At 41.6% G+C, this 27,397-nt stretch overlaps 1 protein-coding gene across 4 annotated transcripts in view; it reads right to left on the reverse strand.

Moving 5' to 3' along the window:
• Window positions 1–27,397, reverse strand: part of Astn2 (astrotactin 2) — a 952,034-nt gene that overhangs the window by 740,253 nt on the left and 184,384 nt on the right. For all 4 annotated transcript variants that reach the window (XM_076564364.1, XM_076564363.1, XM_076564362.1 and 1 more), the window contains exon 3: window positions 9,959–10,343. In XM_076564364.1, the coding sequence (XP_076420479.1) occupies window positions 9,959–10,343 (385 nt within the window). The remainder of the gene's footprint in view (window positions 1–9,958; window positions 10,344–27,397) is intronic.

Below are 27,397 nucleotides of genomic sequence, written 5' to 3' on the forward strand. Positions count from 1 at the left end.
GACAAATCCTGTACTCACCCACTAGACACCTTGTTTCAAAAAATTTAAATACATTACAGGAAGAACAGCTCAGTAGTTATAGCACTTACTAAACAAGCTTGAGAACCAGAGTTCAGGTTCCTAGAACAATACAAATGCCAGGTAGACATGGAAGCCTGTCTATATCTCTATCCTCAGAAGACAGAGAAAGGGGATCTGCATGGCAAGCTGGCTAGCAACACCAGTCATATCTGTGAGCTTTAGGTTTGACTGAGAGATCCTTCCTCAACAAATGAGGTAGAAGAGTGAGGATGACTCCCTGTGTCAATCTCAGAGATGCACATGCATGCATACATGCAGATGGTCACACACACACAGACACATACACACACACACAAAAAAAAAACAAAAAGATCAAAATTAAATACAGCCTGTATGCAAACAAGAATAAGAACAAATTAATTATGTGTAGGTTGAGTTCTATCTGTGAGATTTTAGGGTGAAGTTGCTGTCCTCTGGTATCCCCAGTTCAAAGCCTCCCCTCTCAAGATTAAACACACACTTTACTAATCTTCCTTCTTCATTTTGGCTTCAATTTCTTATCACTTTAGTAAGAAATTGGTGCTTTCTTTTTCCATTGGTCCCCAATGTACTCATTGTGACAGTGGATAAGCTTATTTCCCAGGCCTTTAAGACCTTTGCTCCAGTGTTAATATGACACAACTGATTCCAGAGCTTTCTTCATCATGCTTCTCCTTCATATCACTTAAGTCTTCCAGCACACTGATGCCACAGGCTTTTGCTTCTGCTATTTCTACTCCGTAAAATGGTCTTTCTTCAAGTCCCAAAGGTCTTATTTCTTCAAACATTACAGCCCTGCCTTCAAATACCACATCACCAGTAAAGTGAGGACACTAGTCCTCTCCTTAATTGTCTCCCATCCAAACTATCATTTATGGAGAGTCTTTTCACAGTAGAAAGCATACTAGAGAGGGCCTTGAAGCTGTTTTCCTCACTGTTTTATTGTCAATGGCCTAAATATTTCTTGACACATAGTAGGTGTTTAATTAGAATTGTTGATGAAGAAAGAAATGAACAAATATTTTCTTATTTATCAAGCATGCATGGAAATATGAACTAATTATATAACAAGATTCAGTCATTGGACCCAGTAATTCTATGCCTGGGAATATACCCAGAGGAAAGTAAGTTTAAGCCCAAACATGGTTGTTTCTGTTGACTGAAAAATAGCAAACAAACAATAAAGCAAGTAACTATTCATTAATAAAAAATGATGCAATGATGAGATGGATATATAAATAATGTTTATGATCTAAGATTGAAGAAATAAAATAATGTGTGAAAAATATAGAAAATTGGGCTCAAAAAGTAATGTGATAAATTCCTAAGGGATGTGTTCTTTTATTTTTAGGGATTCTACAATGAGTATGTGCAGAGCTTTTATGATTAGCAAATACCAGGACAAATAAGGGCATATTTGTGGGCAGTGGAGTGGTCTTCCACATTCCCAATGCAGGGGATGCAGGGGAGGCTGGTACAAGAGGCCAGTTGGCCCCTGCAGGGGGCTGGGGCTTAGCTTTCCTGGAGTTTGGTGACAGGCAGCCCCCACAGGGCCATTTCCAGCTACTGCAGGGTAGGCCAGGACAGGAGGGTACAAGTCCCTGGTTGCTGGGAAATTGCTCTAGCCCTGATCAATCAAGAAACTGTCTTGAAGCCCCTGACATTTATCAAACCTCCTTCACCCTCATCTGTCACTGTGCGGTAGGGCTGCCTAGCCAGGCACACTCTAATCAAGTCAGCATGCCCGGAGGGTCCCCAGAGACAGAGAGCTAAGGGATGCCAAGGGAGTGTGCAGAGGGAGACAAAGCCACTGGAAGAGGATCCTGAGGGAGGAGGAAGGAAGAGCACAGGCTCTGAGAGCATCCGTTTGTTTTGCTATCACAGCAATTAATGCTGGGAAGTGACATTTTAAGGGGTGCTGGTGACAGCTTTGGTGACATTCCTATTTGTGATTCCATGACAAATCTCTGTCTATATCTTATTTTAGGGAGTGTGGAGACAGCTGAGGCTGTCTGCCTGGAAGACTAAGTTCCTCTCTGTTAGACTCCACTTCTCTGCTTCTGCCCAGTCTAGCCACTTGCACACTGGGGACAAGAACCTAATGAGCATGAAGCCATAAAGGCACTATCCAGGGCTTGCTCTAAGATGACCAACTTAACTAATCCATTCCTTGTGATGATTAACCGAGGAGAAAATGAGCTGCTGTCATTATACCCCTATCATCTACTCTTCTTACCAATTGGGGAGCAATAACAGGGGGTACAAACAACAGTGTGAATACTCTCCAGCCTGGTTAGGTCTAAGGGATGCATTTTGAAGTACAGGTCTTTCCCCCTCTGTTTCCCCAGCAGCTCAACAAAGGAAACAGAATGACGGCAGATTAAGCTACAATTTTGCAGGCTCAGATTAGAAAGGATGACTTAAACATTGTTTAATTCCCAGACCCATTTTTGCCATCCCTGAGGACCAGTGGCTACATACTTTTGTTTAAATGCGTCCATAGATGAGATTATAATAATTCAGACTCAAGGGAGGGCAATGCAGATATGGTAAGCATTTTGCCAGATGATTGTCAGGAGACTGCAGGGATACCGAGAGGACTGAACATGAACTTTAGTGAGGTGACCACAAAGAAAACTTCATCATCAAAATGCTGTGTCACAGGTGAGTGACTTACTTTCTTCGGGCAGGAGTAAAATTGTGTCTCAAAAATGTCAATAACAGAGTTTATCAAGCCACTCAAATTTATGAAGCTAATCTGTAAAATGTGAAAGAGCTCAGGCCAAGACCTCTAATTGAACTCAGCAGGTCACACACACAAAGAAGGGGTGGGGGTTGTGGGAAAGATGGGTTTCAGAGAGAGGCAGAGGGTGATGAGAGACGGAAGTAGGGCAAAAGTGATGAGGAGCCATTATATAAACATATGAAACTGTCAACAAAAGACAGCAACTATTTCTGTCTTCCACCTTTCTAAGTGCCTCTTTCTATGTTTGCTGTTCTACAGTTACACACAGGTGACCATCAACAGGGATTAAGGTGAATGAATGACTGAGTTAGGAGGGGGAGATGGGCTCAAGGAGAAGATACAAGTGCTCTAAGCTCATCTCCCTGTCTGGCTGACCGTGCCTGTGCAGATGGCTCATGGAGGAGTCGGGGTGATGTGGGGTGCATCTTAAGTGCAAGGGGCACTTTAAAATGTTGAATTGGAAAGGTACGTTAAAAGACAGGACAGGAAGTCAATTGGATGTAGTGAAGTCAGGACAGATTGGTGTTAAGAAAATTCGTTTTCTTCCTTCCTCCAAAGAGGTCCTCCTTCTGTTTTTGTGATGTATGTATTCCATTACCCTCTCTTGTTTTCCTTCCTAGCAAGAAGGAAAAAGGGGGAATGTGGGAAGAGAGTGGTGGAGGATAAGCATAAAACATGATGGTATATATGGGTGAAAATGTCACAGTGAGACCCATTTCTTTGTATGCTAACCCAAAACATTGTTTTAGAATTTCCATTCCAAACTTTTCTTCTTAGGCTGGAGAATCTTTCTAAACGAGCTTACTGAGTATATACAACATAGCCCTACTATAAGTAATGCACTTGTGCATACTCTGCCCTCTAGTTGTCCCAGCATAGTCTTGATAGGTCCTTCATGCATTGTCTAGATGGACAGCAATCAGGAATAGTTTCCCTTTCTGTTACCTCCTCTGGAAGTTAGAAAGATGGATATGGTTTCCGTTGGGTGGTGTGTTTTCATGAAGAGAGTTAGAAGTGATGGAGTTTGGGAGGCTGAAGATAGAGAGTCCCAGGATAGTAAGATAAAAGTTTGTGCAAATGGTCCCTTGGGTGGACAGATTGATCTATTTCAAGATATTGAGACTTAAGATTGAGTGAAAAGCACAGCAAGCTGACCAGACATCATCATCATCATCATCATCAACATCATCATCATCATTATCATCATCATCATCATAAAAGGCATGAAGCCCTGTAATCTGCTGTTAAAGAAGAGTAGCAGTTTTAAAGAGCCAAGAAAACGTCATTTTGCTAAGAGTGTAGAGGATGGCAGTCAGGCTAGATCTCTGGAACTGAGTTGATTGTGGAGAAAAGTAATCACTGCAGAGTGGCTGCTTCTGTGAAGAATGGACAAGAAGAGGGTCACCACATAAGAAGGAAGGCCAGAAGGGAAGAGTGTGAGGCTGATGTGTTTGTTGGTGGGACACTAGCAAGATAAATATAGTGTAGAGAGGGATGAGTGAGTTTAAGTTTGGAGATCTGGAGGTACAAGCCAGAGAACCTGTGTAAAATGCATGAATAAAAAAATGGCATTTTGGGGGGTTTTGGCTATGAAAGATGTATGAGGACACATGAAAGCCATCTGAAGATGGTATTTACTTGACTTTCACTGAAGGGTGTCTCAAGAGACATACCTCTGACATGTTGGAGGGCTGCACTGACATCAGACATGAGTTTGCCATACTTTGGGTACCACTGTAAGCAGTGTGATCTCCTACTTAGAAGTTCAGAGTTGCTATGCAATTGCTTCCTGACTTCCAGAGATTATATGCTGACTACCAAGATTATTAACGTCCAGACTTGTCAGTGATGCAAACCCTTGCTGTGTGTTCGGGAAATCCCTAGAATTAAGAACTCAGTGGCTCCCCAGCTCTCAGGGTGCTGCACTTAGTCACAGCCCCATGGGTACCAGAGAAGCTCTCATGTTCAAGTTTGAACTACTTTAAAGCTACGTGACCTTGAACACATTACTTAACCTCACTTTCTTTCCTGTGAGGTGTGGGGACAATGTTAGTACATACACCCTATAGGGTTGTTGTTTAGTTCAAATGGTATATTTCACTGAAAATTCCATAAGAGTAGTAAAAGTCAGCTAGTAATAGCTGATAACAGCAGCAACAATAATTCTCTACCCAATACTTCCATACATCTCCCATTCAGGATAATGACTGTGGCTTAATGAGAGAATGCACAGGGCAACATCAGGAGCATTACAGGTACTCAATAAATGTCAAGTATTCCTCACCCTCCCAGCATGTATCCTACAGACCCTGAGAATTACTTGACTATCTTCCTGAGTCACAGCAAAGTTCAAACTGCTGGATGTGTGTCTGATGGACTCTGTGATGCCTCTGCATGCATCCCTGTGGGGCTACTACTTGCATCTAATGCTATTATTAATATATTTAATTTAATAATGCTATTAGTGTATTTGATTTCTCTACCTGGGGTCCCGAAAAAATGTAGGAGAGCAGAGGGAAGCTTTTCTGAAGCATTCCTTTATTCAATGAATCACTACAATAGGAGAAATAAGAGGACCATTCATCAACAAAGAAAGAAATTAGTACCAATGCTAATGAGGAGCAGAAGATATTGAAAGAAAAGTTCACATAAAAATGAAGGCAACCATGTGAATAAAAATATAATTCTACACAAACACTCAATGGGATGGTCTAGGATCTGCCTGGGTAGACAGTATTTCGTACACTCCCTTGAGAATACATAATATGTTGTGAAAATGAGTACATATGCTTGGTTCTAATATGATCAAAGGGGATTTCCTTTGATGCAGCAATTCAGCACTTAGGAATATGTCTACCTTACAGAAATGGTCTGACAGGCTGCAGGAATATCTGCCTAGCTCACTACATAGGTAAGGATACATACTGTGATGCCTGTTATCTCCCTGTTAGTGCAAAAATTTTAAATGATGGCTAACACACCAAATAATAAAGTGAGTTTCAGAATACTAAGCATATCCACATAATGGCATCTATAGAGTAAGGTAGGAATGTATAACTGACAAGGAAAGATACTTTTGATACATTAATATTTTAAGGTATTATTAATTCATTGAGAATTTCAGACAGTGAGTTTTGGTGATATTCATCTCTATTTCCTCCTCTTCACTCCATGCAGACCTACCCTATCTTCAGAATAATGGGACAGAACCCCATTGCTGTTAAATACACACACACACACACACACACACACACACACACACACACACACCCTATATGGTTGTAAATGCTAAGATAATATGAATCAAGTTATTACAAAGTGTCTATTTTTTAGTCCGATTAATGGAAGCAGCTGGTCAAAGGTAGAATTCAGCTCTGCTTTATGCAATTCCAATCCCTTTGTTCCTCATTCCGTCCTTCCCCCTTTCTTCTTCTAGTCTTATTCCAGTATTCTGTCTTTACCTCTTCCCTTCCTTCTTTCCCATCTCTCTTTTCTTTTCTTCTATTATAAGCAGCATGTTTCTGTCATCACAAAACACAATTAGACATCTCAATGTGCATTCATTACCTTTTACACCATTCTTCAATAAACTGACACATTTGTTATTCTGACCTCTTTATACTTCCATGCATAATCTTTATAGGAAGGAAAGGTACATTTAAAAGGGAGGAGAAAGATCAGAATTGACATGTACTGAGTTTCCTTTTGCATTAAGCATAGTGATGAATATTCATTTATTGGCATAAGTAAATATTCAGCAGCTTGCTCACTTGATGTCAAGGGTGGTATGTAGCATGCTTTTTTGTTGGCCATAGGCTCACAATTAGTGACATGGAGACTCCTTATTAATTATAAAAGCTTGGACATTAGCTAAGGCTGGTCCCACTAGCTCTTATAACTTCAACAAACCCATTTACATTAATCTTCATTCTGCCATGTGGTGTTACCTCTCTTCCATCTTGTACCCCCTGTTTGCTCTCCATGTCTTGCCAGTGACTCCACCTTTCTTTTCTCAGTGTTCCCCTCTGCCTGGAAGTCCCACCTATACTTCCTGCCTAGCTATTGGCCATTCAGCTTTTTTTTTTATTACACCAATCACAGCAATACATCTTCACACAGTATACAAATATCCCACTGTGTGTACCCAATAGTGGTAGACATTAAAAACTTCACAAAACTTCCATGTTACAGACTCTAACTAGCCAAAAACCACTCAAGCATTATACTGGAGCACAAAGCCATTACTTGGCAATAGGAAGATAGGAGAGTACTATGTGCTGGCTGGGCACACAGGTTGGATACCACTAGCATCAGAAGAGCTTTTCCATATCTAATGGTGGATATAGTCATATTAGTGCATCCCATTTGAACATCAGCCCTTCTCAATATCCTTGAGCCATGCAACCCCAAGGACTTGTCACTCTAAAACTATCTCCCTTCAGTTTCCATACTGCTTCTTGCAAAGCTGCATATTTGAGCTCAAAAGGAGGTTGGTACAACTCAACTGGGCTGAGACAATTTCATGCTCAAGGCAAGTTCCAAGAATGAAATGTGCATATAGGATTATCTCTGGCTATATAATTTCCAAAGACTGTGGGGTCACTTTTGCATCCTTAAGTGTTGTTTTTATAATTATACATACTTATGGGGGATAGTACGATGATTGCATACAGGTATACAATGTACAATGATAAAACAGAATAATTTGTATTTCTTTGTCCTTGAGGATTATCTTTTGAGTTTGGAACCTTGAAACATTTTTCTCCTGGTTCTTTGTAAATGCTTAATGAATGCTTGTAGGTTGTAATCACCTCATGATCTTTAGAACACTGAAGCCTATTCCTACTCCTTAACTGCATTCTGATACTAGTGCCCATGGATTTTCCATCTCTACATATTGCTCATACTTTGTACCTTCTAAAGAACAGGCTTCCATGGTTATCTCTGTATATCACCAGAGACAATAGACTTGAACTGCACTGATATAGCTAGATCTCTATGTCCTGGCAGATGGAAGAGGACTGTGAACTCAGGACCATATTGGTGAGAGACAGTTTCTAGCACTTGCCTCCTCAAGGACAGATGCAACTCTGTGATGTTGGGACTCAAAAAGAATATGTTCCGTTTCCTTCTTGCCAGCTTTTACTCTCCACTTCTCTTCTTGTACCCCAGTCTCATGAACTTGACAAATAACTATTTGGGTTAAAGCTGAAAACATGGATATTAAAGATGTGGAGACAAATAATGTATAACACTTTTTTGTTGTTTGTTTGTTTAAGACATTTGGCCAGTAAACTGAGGAGTGGAACACTCAGTTCTGCCCCTTGCACTCTACTACACTGCCTACTTTTCAGGATTCATGCACTCATTTTTTTCAGACAGTCAACTGGCATTTTCAACACTGATGTTTAGATTTCAGAGAATCTGAGAATAGAATTTTGTCTGAAAGAGTTCCGTTTGCAAAACAAAAAACAATGGAGGAAGAGTCACTCTAAGATGTTAAGGGGTAGGAGATCTGAAAGATTCAGGTACTAGGACATCTCAGTAAACAAGAGGACTAGAACCCTCCTTCCACTTCTGAGGAGTCACCTCAGTCCAGCACTATTCTGTCTTTTCTGGTGACAGTCCTAATAGTCAGTCTCTCTTTCCCTCTTTCAGCAGCTAAATTGTGGGAAATCTGGAAAGAACAAACTTTATCCACTTCAAGAAGCACAAAGCCTGGGAAAAACCAGTCCCTCAGGGAAATGGACCATCAGCTAGATGTGCTAAGGACCACCCTGGTCATGCATGGTAGACAAGAAGATAACAGTCTACAGAAAAGGATGGGTTATTGTTTTGTTTTTGTTTTCCTACAGCATTTGGGGCCTGTATTTCTGCTCTCAGCCCTGCCATGTCCTGGCTTTGCAGCATGGAGAGACCTGTGGCTCTATTCGAGCTTTGGATTTTGTTTCTTAACCATTCTCCTGTGACTTATCTCCAGGAAGATTCCCACCATGCTATCTGAGGGCAGGATAGAGGTTTTGTCCTCCACATTTCTATTGTAGGTCTAATATCGTATCTGGCCCATTGGAACCAATTTGAAGAGATATGAAATGAGTAACTTCAATAGCAAGCAGGCAGCAGGAGGGCATTGACTGCAAATCCTAGATTTTATATGTTTTAATTCACTGAAACCTCCCAACCCCTCTGAAAAGCAAAACACTTGCAGCCATACCATCTGTTGGGAGATGAATGTGTAACTTGCCTAGGTTCACAGAAGTGGCAATACTGTGTCAACTCTGTTTCTACTGTCATCCCTATCGATAAATGCTATGTTGCCAATGCAGACTCCATTACAATGTACTATCTCCATACTAGGAAGAGCAGCAGAGGGGACAGGAGGGGCATGGAAGGATGGAGTGAGAATAAGAAAGCAAACAAGACCATTGGTAGTGACCTGCTTCATCCCCCTTTAAGATGTTTTCTATTTTCTGTCTGAAGCTTGATAGAGAGTATGTTAGGGGTGTGTGCTATGTCATTAAGGCAGAGGAAGGTGAAAATTCTATTTTGCTCAACACTGGCACATGCCCAGCTGGACAAGGAAGGGTGTCAGCCAAGGTGTGACACTCTAAAATGTGAAAAATGAGAATCTCCATCCCAAAGACAGTTCCAGGATGGTGAAATGCCTGAAACGTATTTCACTTGAGAAGGCTGAAGAGGCTGATTTACAGAAGTAAACGGGCACTTTCTGTTTTTCTCTTGACAGAATTCTCAATGTATTTCTTGGAGAAAGAAGATCAGACTCGCTTTCTTATGGACAAGAGGGACAAAGACAGTTTTCAAGCACTACAGAAGAAGAAAAAAACTTGTAATAAGAATGTGCAGAAATGGGCCATATTTTTGACAGTGAGAAGACTGTCAATGGAGGCAGTTAAGAACATTCAGAGGTGTTGGACTGTGGACTCTCTGATGCCCTCAAAACTCCAGTTACTAATTCATTAGTTCTGCCATGAGTGAAGAACCAAGAGAGATGGAGTCTGATAACAGAGCAGAGTAATAGGTCTAAGATTCCCAATGACTGATCTGGAAAGATAGTGCCTCTGTTCCCAACTCCTGCACTTCTCTCCATGCTCCGGATTGCCCCCGGAAAGACAGAACATTGAAAGGGCTCACCTTTCTTCTCAAAGTCCACTTTCTCTTCTCCTGGCCGTCCCAAGCTGTCCAGGGCATGGGTCATCTGGCTACCAAACTCATCCTCACGGGAGACATGGTTGCTCCGCCTGGGTGGGTCCTCCTCCTCTTCATAGTCATAGTCATCCAGGATGGGTGTCTCCCGGATGGGTACACCAATGACTGAGTTGTGTGCCTGAAGCCTGGAGGAGCGGAAGCTCTCCCTGGCCTGAGGGCCCAGCAGCACTGATGGGATGTAGTGAATCTCGTGAGTGGCTTCAGTGCTTGCGCTCTTCTGGGGGATGCGCCGGCGCTTCTGCCAGCGCCGCTGGGCATACAGTGCCACTGTGAACACCAGCAACAGGAGCAGCAGTGCAATGAGTCCTCCCTGGAGTAGGAAGAAAGAAGAGCAAAGGTATGGGCCTCTGATCTCTGGATTGCAGGACCAGGCTGCTTTCCTACCTGTCTCACTTTACCTGGGTTCGGTGGGTTCCAACAGTCATGGATCTGTAGCTAGAGACACCACTTCCCAGCCCAGCATTTTCATTAACAAACTGTGAGACTTTGGGGAAACTGACTTCTTTATGCCGTAGTGCCCTAACCATCAAGAATAGGTAAGAGTCTCCCTCTTCCTTCTTTACAAGTTTGATCTGAAGAGCAAAGGCTGTTGCTAACAGCCATGTTAGAACAACCTAGCTTGTTAAATGCGGGCTGTTGCTTTCCTGTTCTTCCCACCAGCTAAGCGGCCCCAGGACAATCCATCAAGCTCTCTCAGCCCTATTTTATTATCTACAAAATGAGTTCCCCAAGGGCTTAAGTGATAGTGTCATTCCGTACAACCCATTACAACTATGAGAGAGTATTAGATTGCATTATCAAATCCAAATGTTTCTACAGTTTGTATTTTATTCATTTTCAGTCCTTTAATCTTTGATTTTCAAAAAGAGGGCTAGGACAAAACAGGTGCTCAAAAGTATTTGTAGAATGAATGAATGAACAGGTGAATGAAAGCAATGATTTATAAGGCTCCTTTAATCAGATACTTATAGTAAACTGATGCTAATTCATCTTTAACCCATCCCAGCTCTGCATATTATACAGGACTGAGAAATATAAAGACAGTATTTCTATAAGTATATCTAAATTGACATGCAAAATTCATGAAATAATATGGTCTTTGAGTTTCTAATGGGGAACTAGTTTCCAAATATTCATTTATCTCCCAGGTCCCTGCCAAAGGTAGACAGCAGGAGTCTTACACTCTTGTGTTCTCCCTAAAATCCACAATGCCAGAAAAACCCGTGTTGCAGTTATCTCTTTCTTCACTTTGTATCATATTCCACTTTTGGACACTGGGTGCCACTTTGTTCAGTTCTGTTGGTGTGATTCCCACACAAGATGGGGTCACCTCAGTTATATGTAATGTGGGCATGGTGTGAAAATCAGATTGGAACCTTATATTTATTATTTTATTTAGTGTGTTTTTGTTTCTTAATTCTAAGGCGTATATTCTTTCCATGTCACCCAAGTAGTTAGATCATAATCTTATTGCAGACATAACCAAGTTCTGGTCACTACAATATGTCACAAAGAAGAAGCCAGAAATTGACCTTGAACACAGTGTCTTGAGAGAGGGTTACTATAGTGTATATTATTTAGATATATTCTGTCTTTTCACTAATGTTCTGACATTCTTTTGACTACACACACAATGAGAAGTATAACTTTCTGTTATCCAAGACCCAAAAACTCACTACAGTAAAATATGCACCCTCTCCCCTCCTGAAGGAGGTGGGGCTCAAGGGTGGCTGGGTATGAGATTGGGGTAGGAGCATTGAACACAGCTGACATCCTGTCTTGACATTGGCAGTGATCTTCATTAAGGTCTCAAGGAATATTTCCCTAGATATCAGAACTTAGAAACCAACAACACAAACTAAACAGATCCTCATTTTGTGTTTTTATGTAGATATGCATATGTATAATTTTTCAGATATATGTGAAATGTGTGAGCCAAAAGTTTCTTTGTAAAGGGAGATGAGAGCTGATGGATGTAGAGAATTTATCAGAAAACTGGAAGATAGTAAGCATGGGATATAAATGTTCTCAGTCATGGCACCTAAAGGGTAGTTGTGTCCAAAAAAAATAAAAAGCAGGAATATGGTCACTTCAAACTGGAGGGCTGTGCATAAACAGAGCAGCCTTGAGAGAGCTGCTATATTGTTGTCTCATTTGGACAATCTACTCATGAAAGGAAGATGAGCAATTCAGCAGTGATAATAGCATGTTGAGTCATGAGCAGTGGCTAAGAATGCTGCTATACAGGCCCACTCTAAGGGAGCCACATTCCTACTCCGGCTTCTTCCACCAGGGACAGGGAAAGCAAAAGGAAGAGCAATTGATGTGTCAGTGGAGCTGGGGCATCCATGCCCTGAGCACACAGCAGGAGCAAACCCAGACCATCGTGACTGAAAAAGCTTGCAGGGTGAAACAGGAGTCACGGAGGCAGGGAGGGTTGAGGGGGTCAAGGATTGTGAATTTTCATAAAGCAAGTCAAGAAGAAGCCAAGGCTCAGAGCTGGTACACTGAGGCCGTTTGGTCTCAGGTTCAACCTGATGCCAAATCCAATTGGAGGGGGGAACATCTTGGGTCTTTTTCAAAGATAAACAAGGATGGGTGAAGGGCTGAAAATCCCAGAAAAAAAAATAGCAGTCTGTTAGTTAGCAGTTGGCTTGCATGAGTGTGTAAGTGCATAAGTGTGTACAAAAGTATTCAATTTACTTCTTTAAGTGTCTGATTTCACTGTGTTCTCAGGGTGAGAGGAGAGAAGAGATTAAAAAAGAAAAAGTATATTCCCTCTCTTCTGGAATCTTCCTTCCCCGGGTATCGCTCCACAATAGTATTCTACTTTCCCTATTCCATGACTGAGAATGAGCCACAGATTCCCCAGCAAAGGCAGGCAAGGATGAGTGCATAGAGGGGTATGACATGAACAGCCTGTGTCCAGGACATGTGATACTATGATTCCTTGCATGCTTATGGCTGCGACATGTGTACTGCAATAGTTTACTTCCTTGGGCTCCAATAGACTCCTTTGGAAATGATTGTTCTCACTGTGAAGAATTATGTGAAGAATTTAAAAAGACAACACATGATCTGGGTAAAAGGTCCCCACCACAGAAAGTTCACAAATAGAAGCCTCCTTCCTTTAGTTTCTCTGTTTCTGTACTCTAACCAGTCACAGAACAATACCATCAAGACTGGGGCCCTGCTTCCTTCTCATATTTCCATTCTCTGCAAGCCTTACCTGCTCTGCCTGGGGTATCTCACCCTAGAGCCAAACTGACTGGTTAGCTTGTCCTCAAAATATAATGGTCCCTTGTGTCAACTCATTGACTCTCCAAAATGCACCAAATAATGTACCCAGAGGAACATGCCCTCATGGGACCTCAAGAGATGACCTCATTTGGAAATTCAAACTTTATAGATGTGATTAGTTAAGATGAGAGCATATGGGATTAGAAAGGACCCTAAACAAAATGGCTACTGTCCTGTTAAGAAGAGAGAACACAGAGGCATGGACACATAGAAAGAAGGTAAGTTAAAGACAGAGACAGAGATTAGAGTGACCCAGCTGCAGGCCATAGAATATTTCTGGTCCATGGGCCTTTCTTCCCAAGCTGGGGCAACTTCTTCAACAGAGCATCCAGAATTAGTGACCCTGCTGGTATTTTTTTTGGGGGGGGGCAGGTTTCTGACCTTGATCTATGAGAGAATAGCTTTTATTTTGTTTTAAGCCACTAGCTTATGATAGTTGGTTGTAGGAGCCCCAGAGAGCTGACCTGCTCATTATGAGTCCCCAGATTTTCACTTTGGAGATTATGTCTTCTGCAGACATTTCCATTGCCTTTATATCACTATGAATAAACACTTGAGAAAGCAAGGAGTGGAAGAAGAAAGATTTATTTTGTTATAGTTTCAGTCCATCACAGCAAAAAGCAAAGTGAATCATAATATGGCAATGGGGAGCAGACAAAGAGAATGCAGGATCTCAAGTTTTTCCCCCTTTGTTCCATCTAACCTAAGGGATAGTGCTGCAACATTTGAGATGAGTCTTTTCCCACTGAATTTAGAAATACCCTCACAGATACAAACTGAGGTGTGCCTTACACATTCTCAGTCCAATCAAGTCCGTAATTGACATCAACCATCACAGGATCTTTGTCTCTTCTTTTTTCTCAGAGTCTTTCAGGGCTACCAGTTATCTGACTACGGCTGTCATCCGATCATCTGTCTGGACAGCTTTCCAGTCCAGGTTCTGAACTGATATTTGCCAGCTTTGGGTGTATTACTTAATACAGAAATTGTAAGAAACTCCTAGGTACCTAAAATCCTCACTAGACATGTCAGAAAAATGCAAGGGTAAGATCCTGTCAGTAGCTCTAACCACAGCAGCCACGGAGCTCCTGATCACACCACTGCTTTGTGTTTTCTCTGGGCACCTTCACCTAGTTTTCTTACATTAGCAGTAGTAAAACTCCCAAGACACCCTACCAAGAGAGCTTTCAGAGAAGTCAGAGTTAGGATGCCATTCAGCGTGGCCTCATTTTCATGTTAAAATATCCAGGCATGGGAGAAGAAGCAAGAGAAAGGAACGATGAGGATAATGTGGAAAATGCTTTATTTGACAATGTGTCATTCGGAAACTGATTATTTCTGTCTCCAGCCTTTTTAATATTCCCTGACAATGGCCAAGCCGCAAGGGGATTTTGTATTCTAAGACTGGATTTATAATACTCTGTTCAGCAATGATAAGAACACGGGCCTTTAATCCTCAGAGCTGTGAACATGCATATTCTCCCAAGTAATGTCCTTTCCTTCTTGCCACTTGTTTCTGGTCCCTGGCGGCCAGCCCCATGATAGCTTTGGGCAGGTGACTCATTGGATGTTCTATTTGGCCAAATGCCTAGTGGCAGAGTTAGTATGGTAGCGTGGGACAGGCCTCCAGGCTGTCTGAGAAGTCCCTCTGGGGGTTCAGTCTATGCATAAGCTGTGAGGATTGTAAGAAAATGGTCCAATTCCTTCCTGGTGCAGATAAGGAAACTGTTTCTGTCACTGAGAGAATGAGAGTGATTTGGCCAGGATCATAGAATGTCCTACAAAGGTTTTAGAGACACAGTTTATAGTCAGTGCCTACCAAAGCTGCTAATAAACTTGTCAATCAAGAAAATTTGCTTAATGAAAGAGGTTCTACGACCTTGCATTTCCCTCCTGTCCCAGTTTGCAATATCTTTCATTGTGATCTTTTTAATGAACACTGAATGGGCTTGGCTTTATCTCCCTTCTTCTGTAACTCTCAACCCATTTTTCTACCACAATGAAAGCTGAGCTACAAACAGATCGAGTTCATCTCCCATTGACTCAGTTGGGAGTCTTGTGGTATGAAGTTCAAGTCTTGTCACACAGGTCTCCATCTTTGTGAGTAACCTAGTCATCAATGTACACTTGTGAGATACTCATGAGGACTCAGTGGATTTTATTTTTGACATAGGCTAATATAAAACATGCTGTGAACTGTAGAAAGATCACACTGTGTGTGGTAGGGAGACAGAAATCAGGGAGGCCACTGAGGTTTCTGATGACAAGTTCAAACAGTGGTTCTTATATGGGATAAATTTGCACCCCTGAAATTATTTGGAAATGGGGCAATTGTGGTTGTCACAGCTAGGGGTAGTAAAGAATTGCTATTATCATCAAGTGAGTAGTGAGTAGAGGCTAGGAAAATGAACTAAATGTACAGGAAAGTTGTGTAAAAAATCAACTTGTTGAAAGTGCATGAGTCACTAATACCAGCAACTGACAGCTCCAAGTTTAAGAGAAATTATGAAAACTTAAACTAAGGCAGTGGTGGTGGGCAGTCAACTACTTAGCTACTGCCATTGATATAGGACATACACAACAGAATAGGAAGATTGATTGGCAGGAAAGGGGGAGGAAGGAAGTAACAATGATGACAATGAGGTCTGGATTCTGTCATTGCACCACAGAGGGACCTACCTAAGTATTAATGATTTCCTGAGTAATACCCTAGGTTATGCAAGATCTCAGCCCAAAGTAGAATGAAAGATATGTGCATGCAAAAATAATCAATTAGCTAAAAGAAGATAAATGAACATTAAAAGATAAGGTGTTGCATAAAATGCTTATACAGATTCACAATTGTAACTTTATACCCACCTTCCCTCTGTAAGTGTATAATTAGTTATATTCATCTACATTTATTTCTTTGTCTCTAGGGAAATATTGGCTGACCTGTTTAAGAAGGCCTCATTAAAGAATATAAAATGTATTTTCTTTTAAACAAGTCACCAATTTATCATGTATGTCTTAGATGCATATTTTATCTCCCAAGACAATGCCACAGGGGGTAAAATTGGAAACACATTGCAGTTCTTTGGAATGCATTTAACCTCTGCCTACTGCCTTCCAGTTTAAATATCCTTAATCATCTTTAGGCTACATCAGGAAAGGACCTAAACCTTCCCACGATTTGAATGTATCCAAAGGACAGCTAATAAACACTTAGGCACAAAGTCCTGACCATGAGCCAGCCAGACATGGATGGGATTTCAGCTCTACTACATTTTAGTTGTAGACTGTGGCTAAGCCACTTATGTTTCCTCCTTTCTCATCTGCAAACAGGGTTATTAACATGTAACTAAGAAGAGATGGGAAGAACTCAATGAGATCATGTCATACAATACCACATTTAACATAATGAGTTGCATTTAGCAGATCTAAGGAGAGGTAACACCCTTATTGTTGAGGACAGACTTTATTTCCCCTAAAAATTTAAATATGAGGTATTGATCAAGTCAAATTTTCCCATACACAATGGTATGAGATAGTCTTGATAGTGTGACTGCATCCCACACTGCTTCCATGCTGTGAGGCACAGCCATGTCCCTCCTTTGGAGTGAGAAGGTAAAACTGTGTTCTTTTAAAAATCTTCTCACTACCTCTTTATTAATTAATATATTTTCAGATAGAGTCACACAGGCTGCTCTGGAACTTGCTTCTCAGCCCAAGTAGGCTTTGAACCTGAGATCTTCCTACCTCTGCTTGTCAAGAATTGGGATTAAAGGTGCGGGCCACCAAGACCAGCCCAAATGGCTGACAATAGTCATCCTTGCTCTATTAGTCTAGAAGATTGGAAAGCCAAAGCTGACCCTGAAGACTTTAGGACAGATGGAAAATCTCTACGATTTTGCCCCTTTGCCTGGCACTGCGACTCTGGATGAAGGTGCTACATCAACTGAATAACCTGCTTCCATATTTTTGAGCACACTCTTCCTCTGACTGAAATGCCCCCACCTAAAGTCTTTATTTAGTCATGTATGCATTAACTCCAGAGTCCTGGCTTCCCTAAAATATGCTTTCCCTGACTGAGTCTAGTGCCCACTTGCTAGTCCCACTGACTCATGCTTTTCTCTCAGGGATCATAGGAATTTGTAGGACAACTTGAATACTACTTGCTCCCTTGAGTGTACCCTTAATCAACCGTGTATTTCTCAGGATATATTCTGGGGTCTGACAGTGAGTAGGTGTCATTATGCACCTACTCTATTTCTATCCTGAGAATCAGGGAATGTAAGGGCCAGGTTTTATTTCTTTCAGAATGAATGTGAATGGTACATGGCACCTAGTAGATCTTCAATTAATTGTTGAAAGAATGAATGAATGAGTTCATTATGAATGCCTCTCTGAGGCTAGATGGTTGAAATACACCTACAGCTGTCTGCCAATTCTCCATCTGTAAGTAACTGAAAGTAGAGGATAATTCACACAAGCCATTAACACAAATCAGTACCCCACTCCACATCCTTAGGTGGCCTCTCAAGTTCTGTCTCAGATCCCACTCTGAAGGATGATTAATGGAGAGGATAGGAGACTGAACAGGACTGATTTTCTTCCTATTCTTTTAGTCAATGAGATAAACAGATGGACTCTGCAGTCAGGGAGGGGCTATACCCATATTTCTAGATCTATTCATTCACTGAACTGCTTTAAGAGCACATATAGAAACAGACAGAGTCAAGCTCAGAATTTTTCACTCTGTCACCTTCCAGTGTTGTGACCTTAGAAAAGTCTAGGAGGCTCAGTTTTCCCAGCTCTAACATGAGAATAGTAACACTCACCTAAATGAGTTGTGGTAGAGAGTAGATCAAATGGCACAATGTTTTCTATTTGGAGATAAGATCGCACAATGTTGCCTGACTCTGACCTGGAACACTGTGTTATCCATACTGGCCTCAAACTCAAAATCCTCCTGTTTAAGGACTTAGTTACAACACCGTGTTGTTATAGTCTGACCCCATGCCAAACTGTTTGCCTGGATTTAGAAATGCACAGATACGCCCTTGAAAAATTTGCAGTTGTTTAGGGGAATAGATATGCAAGAAGATAATTACAACCATGCACAGTTGGATAAAATCTATGCCAGGGGGAAACAGTGAGGAGCAAAGAGTTTCTCACAGCATCCAGTGCAAATCATAGAGGGAGTAGGAATAAAATACACTTCCCTGTAACTCCAATTAAACACAAATTAAAAGGGAGGAGGTCTACCCATTCAATCAAGTGTATTCACACCCAAAATAGGACTGAATTACTAGAGCCCGCTGAGCAGCACAGTAGGTAAGAGTTGTAGTGTCCGCACTGTCATTTACCAGTTTGAAAGCCCTAGGTGGGTCAATGTCTGTTCTGGAGTCTCTGGTCTTTGATTTGAAAGTGAAAGACAATAGTCTCAACTGAACAGCATTGTGAGGATTAAATGCCCAACTGCACAAAAAAGGATCTAACACACCAGTGCTCACAGAATGATGGTGTCATGAATTCTGGCTCAGGAAAAATGCACTGAGGAAGGGATCAGAGAACCTAATCTGCCCCTTGTCCCTTATAAACGAAAGAAGCCAACAAAGAATCCACACCTCACGTTCATGGTTATTTAAAATATATAAACATGAGGGCTGCAGCAGCCAAATAAGCTAGGCATCCTTAACTTCATTTGGCAATTGAGGATACTAAGCCTCCAACAGGGCACTCTGCCTGAGGTTGTAAGGTTGGGTAGTGGCAGAGCACACATTTGATTTTAGGGTCCAAATCCCTGTGCTGCAACTGTCCTGAAATTGTCGCACTCAGAGAGGAAATGGTGAGAAGGGGATGATGAGAACAGCCTTCATCTTTCACTCAGTATCTCAATCTAGGCTCCAAAACCCACAAAGAGATTTTTATCCCTATGCCAACCACCAGCTCTATGCCAACGATAGAGATTTCTGAAGCAGGAATTAGGCTAGAACTCAAGGGCAAGGCATGAAAAGTATGTTTCCTATGGTCCAAGAGGTAGTCAGGACTGATGCTGGCCTCTTTAGAAATCATAATAGAGAAAAGGAGGTTTGGTATGGCTCCAGGGCAGGGGAAATACCTGCTACTGGGACTCTGTTCATAAGCCTATTCTTCTCATTGTAGCCCATTCTAATAGTGCTCGTCACCTTCCCTCAATACCAAGACCTCTCTACCCTGTCTTCACTTAACTTCCATTACAGCACTACTTTTCCCTGAACTTTATTATCTTATATGCTAATAAGTTCAATGTTTCGTGCCCCAATAGGAATGGAATTTTGATTATTAATAAATGGCAATAATTTATTTTCCTTTTAAGCATGAAGAATACCTCCTCTTAATACACTCCTGGCTTTTAACAAATATTTTTGTATGGTTAGAAGGAAGGATAAACTAGTGAATAGGAAGGATAGATGAGTGAATGGTTCTCCAAGTGGTCTCTTAGCACCTAGAGCCCAGTGATGTTTCTGAACTGTTTCTGAATCCTATGCTCAGCCAGAGACCAGACCGTATTTAAAAAATGAAGAAATTAATGTTTTAATCCTCCTTTCTGGTGAAGGCATGCATGCTATAGGAATTATTAGGAGGCAATCATATTTACATGGCTAACTAGTCTCTGATGTTTGAGGAAAACAAAACAAAACTTGGTCCAAACTCCAAACTTTATAAACTACTGCAGCTCCTGCATATGCATTAGTATGGAAGGGCTGGAGCTTTCTATGAAAGAGGAAGGCCAAGATGTAGCTCAAAGGCAATGACTTGAGTCTAAATCCAAGCTGACTGGCTACAAAGCTCTGGGCCAGCCTCTTTATTTTAAGCCTTGCTGTTATCACTTTCTTTTCCTCCCTAGTTGTGTGTATGTGTGTGGGTGGGGGGTGGTATGCATGCATATTCATACGTGCAGGTGGATGTTAGAGGGTGACACTCAGGATCTTCTTATGTAAAGAGGCAGAGTCACTTGAACCCAGAGCTCACTAATTCAGCAAACTGAGATAGCCCCCTTGCTCTAGGGATGCCCTGTCTCTGGCTTCTGGGTATTGAGATTAGGGGTGTGCTGCCATGAGCATCTGGCATTTAGGTGAATGATAGAAAACTAAACTCCAGTCCTCAAGGGCTCTGCTTATTGAACCTTCCCTCCAGCCCTGCTGCCTTAATTTTATAGTTTAAAAATAATCATGATGACGGGTCTCTTCATGCAAGGAATCCCTTGCCTCTGATCTTGCTTATAAAATAACTGTATGCTGCAGAGTGATTTATATACAATGCTTAGTACAGAAAGTGTCACCAAAGAGAGAGGAATCTAAACAGCACCACTAACTCCGGCAGAGATAACTGTAACCACCAAAAGCCATGCCACATATCCTGAGGTTTTCCGCTGCTTCTGATGCTTCCATCACCTATCCATCAAGCTTCTTCAAAACCTATTACCAGTCACACAATAGGAGTCTTTTTAGAAGTGCATTTTTGCTGCCATTTTTTGGCCATTGGTGATGGAACTGACAATTGTCTTGAAGGCCTGAGGATCTCCCCCACTGAGATTGATCAGGAAATCCCTAGGACAGTTAGTTATCAAGGGCAGAGAATCAAGCATGAGATGCTCAGGAAAAGTAAGGGGAAAGACAACAGACTCAATAGGAGGCCAGTGTGTACATTGACAGGAGCAGGGGCCAAAATTTTCCCCTGTTCCTCATGGGAGTGTGGGGATGCTTTACCTGTTCCTTTTCACCTTCCTGCTTCGGTCACCTATCTTAAAACAAAACAAGCAAACAAATAAAAAACAAAACAGAGATTACAATACTGAGAACCTAATGTTAGCAAAGAGAATTGTCTAACTACCTACTAGTTTAATTTTGTGTGGGTAGTGTGTGTGTGTGTGTGTGTGTGTGTGTGTGTGTGTGTGTGTGTGTGTGTATGTACATAGGTGTGTACAGCTGTGTGTGCCTACATCTATGAAGATCAGAGGTCAACACCAAGTTTCTTTATTAATCTGTACTTCATATTTTGAGGCAGGTTCTCCAAGTGAATATGCAGTTTAGTGATTAGTTAGAGTAGGCCAGAGAGGCCCAGGGCTCTCCTAGTCTCTGGCCCTCAGCACCATCATTTCCAACTTTGTGACTGAGTGCTGGGGATCTGAGTTTAGGTAATAATACTCAACTCACACTGCAAGCTTGTTATAAAAAACCCTTGTTTTACTACTGCTAATAATTTCACAACCTCAAGTCACACTTCACCTTGACAATAGAGATTAATCCTTCAGGAAAGCCAGTGGGCTGTGCTCTTTCTATTGATTCAGGGGATCTACTAACTGTTATACTGATGAACACCTAAATCAAAACCCCCTGGTTTATGGCAGCATCATCCAATCTCTGTGTTCATCTTAACTCCACCATCTTTCCTCTGTCTGTTTGCATCCTCTCTTTTTAAAATGACAGTAGTCATGGATTCAAGTGAGTTTCAAATCAATGTCCTTAACCAATGACATCTGAAAATGTTTGTTTTCAATCTTGAGGGTTTGGACATGAAGTCCTGGTACTGTACTATTCAATTTGTTATGCTGAGGAAAGACTACTCGGTCCATTATTCAAATCCAGCACTCTCTGAAGAAATCTATACTATGGAAACTAAAGAAATTCAACCAGGAATGAAATGGTGAAGAGAGATAGTAATAAGGTTTCTCTCTCTGCCTCCCTCTCTCAAATTACTGGTGTCCATGCCACTCAGAAGATCAAATGGTACATGCATTGTAGGAAGAGGACATTAGGATCCAGGAGAAGGACTCAAATAAAACAAAATAACCAAAAATATTTTGTGTAGAAGAATCCACAGTTTGAATACTATCCCCTCAATCTCCCTGAGAGAACTAGGTATTCCCAAACTGGCCTAGTACAGAGAACCTCCTGTTCAGTATCTAACGTGCAGAATTATCCCAGGAAGCATGGTCATCAGGTGGGCCTGGTAGTGCTAGATTAGGGCTGAAAACCAAGGCAGATGAGGATCAGTAGAGTTCAAATATCACCCATTACACCTTCTGAGCTAGTGCTCATAGGTAGGCTGATTTCTTCTCTGAATCTCATTGTCCTGTCTGTGAAAGTACATCTGTCATCCAATCTGATTCTCCAATTCACCCAGGGAGTCAGGTAAGGTTAGTGATCTCCTTCATGAGGTTATTCAAATGAAGTGGGTGAATATTCATGAGCAATGATTGAAGAAGCCAAACAGAAAGGAAGGCTTGCAGGACATGGGAAGGATAAAGCATTCCTTAACATTGGAGATGTGGGGATACTTTGAAAAGGAGAAATGGAGTGAGTGAAAATGGGGGTGAACAGAAAGTAGAAAGAAAGATGTCCATCCTCTTGGTTCAGTCCCAATTCTGTGGCAAGGTATATCCAGGAGAATTCTTTTATCTTGGTCACAAATTCTTCCTTATTCTCTATCCATGTTCTGAGGCTTCCCAGTGAGGTTAGATTTCAGGGAGCACAAAGCAAAAGAGAGGATATGAAATGAGGATTTGGGACTCTCCTCACTTCTCCTTTACAGCAGGAAGGGCTCTAATACTTCAGTTTTGCAGAGAAGAATGTCCAGATGGTAGGGTATCAAACACTCGGTACTTAGTTTGACTAAGGAAGAACCTGTCTTTATCATGCTCCTTAATGGAACTTTTCAAGTATGTAAAAACAAAATGTTAGTCTCTATCTGTTTCATTCCTGTTCTCATCTTTCAAGCTGTTTTGAATTTGGGTGAGGCGGATACAGGAATTCTAAAAATCCAATATCCATTAACTGCATCAATAGAATGTTCTCAGTAAATTGCTGTTATTATTACTATACTCATACAAAAACCTTCCTAGGGAAGCTCCCCCTCCTCTGTCTCCAAAAGCATCTACATTGTTTTCCCTTTTTTAATCAATATATTCAGAATTTTACTACAATGCAAACAGGTGCAGATCCTTCCCTTCCCCCCCGCCCCCCCCCCCCCGTTTTTCATTCATTGTGTTTGGAAAGAGGTTGGCCCTTTCTATGTGTGGCTTCTGTCCCTAACTCATGGAGGATCCTGCCATTCTCTTGCCCACTTCTGTGTCTATGATTGGTTTGGGGGAATTTCTTTACTGTCACCAGGAAGACTGATGGGGCTTTCTGTCCTTCTGTGAGGCAGAGAAAGCTGGGAGCCTCAGGAGCATCTGGTAACAGTGAGGAGGGACTGTTTCCAGTTCCTGTGGAAAGCAAAAAAAGCATAGAAAACCAATGAACCTCAGGGAAGCTAGAACTGGGAAATAAATCCTTCAAATGAGATACTGGGAGAGTGACTCAGCTTCTCATAGCCTACATTCATCACTAATCAACTATCAACAATAGCTAACCTTACCTGACTCCTAGGGTGAATGGGAGAATCAGATTGGATGATGCAAAGGAAAATTACCAAGTGTTATGTACATATGAGTGTGTGGCTAAACACAACCACAACATACTCTCAAAACTATCACTATTTGTACTGGCCAGTTTTATGTCAACTTGATACAAGCTAGAGTCATCAGAGAGGAGGGAACCTTAATTGAGAAAATGCCTCCATAAGATCACACTTTGGGCAAGCCTGTAGGGCATTTTCATAATTAGGAATTGATGAGAGAGGGCCCAGCCCATTGTGGGTGGGGTCACCCCTGGGCTGGTAGTCCTTGGTTCTACAAGCAAGCAAGCTGATAAAGCCATGGGAAGCAAACTGGTAAGTAGCACTCCTCTATGGCCTCTGCCTGAGTTCCTGCCTCCAGGTTCATTCCTGCTTGAGTTCAGGTCCTGATTTCTTTGATGATGAACTGTGGAAGCATCAGCCAAATAAACACTTTTCTTTCCCGCTTGCTTTAATCTTGTTTCATCGAAGCAATAGTAGCCCTAACTAAGACATTACATTACAGAGAAAAATCTAAGTCTCCTACTGTTATCTGGGTAGGAGGAGTGTCACAAGAGTTGCAGGCTTGGTCCTCAATGCAATGTTCAACAGTGGAGTGTTCAGAAAGGGATTGAAGAATGAGGACTCCATCTTATCAGTGCATTAACACACTGACAGATCCATAATCAAATGTGCTACAATGTAGGGGTGGAAACGATGGACAGTGGAGCCTGATTGCAGGATGTTGACTCTGGGTTGTGTTTCTGAAGTTATGTCTCACCGCAGAACTCTTGCTCTCACTGTCTCTTTCTGCTTTCCAGATGCCCTGAAGCAAGGTTTGTTCTTCCACATGTTCCCTGCTATCATGTTCTGCTTCAGTACAAGCCGATAGCAATAGGGCCAAGCAATGATCAACTAAATCCTCTGAATCTATGAGCGTAAATAGTGCTCCCTTCCTTCAGTTCTTTCAAGCATTGTGTTGAAGCAACATGAAGGATGCTGTAGAAATATCAGTTCAACCTCCGTCATCTGGTTGAAATGTTTTGTTTTTGCTTACTTACCTAAGAGTTTGAAATAATCGTTATGATTATTTTAAAAAATAAAAAAAAATATTCTAACAAAAAATGTCACTCAGAGTACAGTGACATCTACCATAAGCAGTAGGCAACAAGAGTGACTAAAGAAAGTAACCACTTTGGGTTTTACATTTCTTTTCACTCTGAACAATGGAGGATCTTTGAAGGTAACTGTGAGGATACTGGTCCAGACCTAACTTCTTATATTATTGTTTCTGTATTTCCTGCTACTGATAAATATATATTGGTTAATTCTGATAATTAAATGCAGGCTTGCTAGGCCTTCTCCATTATAAATGGTTGTTTCTATCTGTCTTATAAATAGGAGATACCTGCAATATCCTATTTGGACCAATGACTCTGGGCTAAAAATGTTAATGTATCTTATCTCTCTGTAACAGGAGAGTATCTTTGGAGCGTGGTGTATGCAAAAGCCTGGGAAGTAGATGGATGAGTTGGCAGAAAGCAAAAGGCTTATGCCAATCCCTCGGGTCCACAGACCAGAGAAGTCCATCGAGGTACCCAGCTGCCTGCCACCAGTCTGAGAGTGGAGCCTGAGGCAGGCACAGATTGTGTTTGGTTTGGAGGGAACTACTAATAACTCAGCAGAGACAGCACAGATGTGTTTGGAATCCAGAGCACCTCGTCCTGTTACCCCTCTCTTCGTCCAGTGCCAGTGAAACCCTCCTGCACAGGCCATGTGCCCCATACCATGCTAAACAGATGTTTAGAGGTGGCTGCAGGGAAAGCCAGTAAAGCCAGACACAGACTAGTTTGGCTCAGCTCAAATCCCACTTTCCAAATGTCTCAAGCCATGGGACCTGAGTGCTCTTAAGGTTAGAAGACATGGTTGGGAGTATTGCAGCTTTTGAACCTTTGAACCTTTTGAACCTTTGAAAAATATTTTATTGGGAATCTATTTCTGAATAAAAGCATAACAAATGAGTTGCTGCAATTTAGGTAGAGCCTGGGGTGCTGAGATTTCAGGGCTCCATAGAACAGACTAGAAGAGAAGCTCTTCTTTCATTCTGTAAAGGAGAATATCAAGACCGAGTGAGGACAAGAGCATTAAAATATTTTCTAAGTCAACTGTGGCCTGTGGTAGAGGCAGGATTCGAGTCTGGCTGCTTGGTGGTCAAGTCCAGGCTTATGTCAGTAAGAGAAGAAGCAGAAAACTAGAAATGGGCATATGATATGATTTCAAGGATTTGGTGTTGACTATTGGCACTCACTGCTTTACAGGGTATTATAAAGAGAAAAAAAAGCTGGGCCCCATTTCCTAAGCCCCTATTACATGACAATCACTGGCAATCACAAATTAAGTACCTTAAATGACTAAAGCAGTCCTCACTGAAAATTGGTGAGGTTGATGTTAACACATCCATTCTGCAGATAAAAAAGCAGGCTAAGCAATCTGCTCCAGGTCAAAAATATTAATGTGTAGTTGAGTCAATGTTAGAACAGAGACCTCCAAACAGGAGAGAGAGAGAGAGAGAGAGAGAGAGAGAGAGAGAGAGAGAGAGAGAGAGAGAGAGAGAGAGAGAGAAGTTCTCTTGGCCTCCAAGGCAATCTCTTCCCACCTTCAAGTGTATTATTGTTAACTAGTGGTTAAGAAAACTTAAAAGCAAACAAAACCATCATCACCACATAGTAGTGGCATCTGTCCAGCATGGATGAGGCTTCCTCCTCCTTTAGCACCATATCTGGGATGAAGAGGAAAGTAGCAGATATTTTTCTTGTATGCAGCATTTCAGGGGATTCTAATGAATGCATCAATCAAGAAAGACAGGCTGTTAGTGTAAAGTTGTTAAAATTCAAAATGCATATACCCCTGATTTTCAGGGCAATCCTGTAAGTTCTGGGTCTGAAGTGATTGTGGTACTTAACATTGTACCCCAGCCCCATTCCCTCAGTTCACAAGGAGAAGTGAATATTTGTGCCAGATTTGCAAAGTAAATCTTAGAGACATTAAGTTACATTGTCAGGAAACTAGAGTCTAGGCTTTCAGACCTACCCCCAGAGGGTGTAAGTAGGTTTTAACCTAGCTGTGAGTGGTTAGGGCATAGCAGTGCTGAAATAAAGCTAAAATCCCATTACAAACTGAAAAACCAAGGCATAGACACCAAATAAGAAACCAGACAAAGCTGGAGACCAACCTCGGTGCTCAGGGGACCCATTTTCCACACTGCCTTCTATCATTCTCCAAAATCAACGTGTATTCTCTTCTTAAATAATACACAGAAAGCCATGGAACCACCTTCTTGAAGCAGTATGAACTGGGCTTTGTGGTTCCTACTGCTGAGCACAAAGTTTCAGACCTGAGAAAGAAATGTAGAGAAGCTGGCAGTTGGTGGAAAACCACACTGTTTGTTAGAAACGTGTCCAAAACCTGTCATAAAAAAGAGAGCGATTGAGGGTAGCTTTTATTATCCTGGGGGATGGCCCTCACAGTGACCCTCATTCTTCACTGTATTCTACTCTGCTTGAGGATAGAGGCCATATCTACTCTGGTCACTATGTCTTATCTCCGGCACCTCTTTCATAGAAAGGTGGACTTCAAGATTCAACAGGGCATGGCAAGACCCAG

Source organism: Peromyscus maniculatus, chromosome 2 (assembly GCF_049852395.1).
Source record: "Peromyscus maniculatus bairdii isolate BWxNUB_F1_BW_parent chromosome 2, HU_Pman_BW_mat_3.1, whole genome shotgun sequence".
NCBI lineage: Eukaryota > Metazoa > Chordata > Mammalia > Rodentia > Cricetidae > Peromyscus > Peromyscus maniculatus.